Here is a 1114-nt window from a genome sequence, read left to right on the forward strand (position 1 = left end):
TTCTATACACTATGTGTATACAAAGTGACAATAAAAGTTATCTAAGTTCATGACTCACCGCTTCTCCTGCCAGCTCCTTAGGTGGCTGACCAAGATCCTGCAGCTGTAAACCAAACAAATATCCAGCATTTATTTCAGTCTCACTACAGTTATTTTGAATATCTCTCTATTTTTACCTAAATTACTGTCAATGCTCACATTCAAAACAAAATTAAAATCAACCTTTTTTCAAGCATAAATGCCAGATAGCTTGGAGAAATGATTAAACTGCAACAATCTAACTGAAATCAGGATCAATGTCACATGTTCAGTAGCTTCTGATTATGTCCAACATTATTCAATCACAATAAGATGCAGAAGGCTGCAGGTTCTTCTATTCATTTTTTTTTCTAACAGCAACAGATATTTTTGGTTAAAGTTAAAGTGAGGCCATAACTCAACATCACACAACAGGTCTTTAATGACCTCCCAATGTAGAAGGGTTTGTGCTAGAAATAGGTTAGATCTTTAACCCATCTCTGACATATGCTGCAGATTTTAGATGGAAGATTATGAAGCAGAAATAACTTTATCTTCCAAATTTAGGTGGTAAAAATGGCACAGTGGTAAAAAATGTTACACAAGTTTCATCCATCCATTTCTGTCACGCTCAACACAGAGACAAACAGGACAAACAACCATTCATGCGCGCTCACACCTAAGGAGAGTTTAGAGAAGCCAATTATCCTAACAGTCATGTTTTTGGACTGTGGGAGGAAGCCAGAGTACCCGGAGAGAACCCACGCATGCACAGGGAGAACATGCAAACTCCATGCAGAACCCCCGGACACAAGTTTCAATTTTAGCAAAAAAAAAAGTTTATTAACATCAGGGTTCCTACAGCAGAAGGCAAGTTAAATTCAAGACTTTTTAATGTCACTTGAAAAAAAATTTAAGACCAAATTCACAAGAAACCCAAGAAAAACCTGCTTGCGACAACTTAACCCAAAGGTTTATTTTAACATAAACCACTACACCAATGTTTCAAATTTTGAAAAGCTTCCCATACAGGAAGAAAGCTAAAAACACACAAATGACAGATATATTTTAACAATTATTGAACTGAATTCACAAA

The 1114-nt window shown here is 36.1% G+C and overlaps 1 protein-coding gene across 1 annotated transcript in view; it reads right to left on the minus strand.

Annotated features, from left to right (window-relative positions):
- pex19 (peroxisomal biogenesis factor 19) overlaps nucleotides 1-1114 on the minus strand; it is a 16604-nt gene that overhangs the window by 3763 nt on the left and 11727 nt on the right. The window contains exon 7 of the mRNA XM_015399540.1: nucleotides 59-103. Within this exon, the coding sequence (XP_015255026.1) occupies nucleotides 59-103 (45 nt within the window). The remainder of the gene's footprint in view (nucleotides 1-58; nucleotides 104-1114) is intronic.

Source organism: Cyprinodon variegatus, unplaced genomic scaffold (genome assembly GCF_000732505.1).
Source record: "Cyprinodon variegatus isolate N-32 unplaced genomic scaffold, C_variegatus-1.0 Scaffold1023, whole genome shotgun sequence".
Classification (NCBI taxonomy): domain Eukaryota; kingdom Metazoa; phylum Chordata; class Actinopteri; order Cyprinodontiformes; family Cyprinodontidae; genus Cyprinodon; species Cyprinodon variegatus.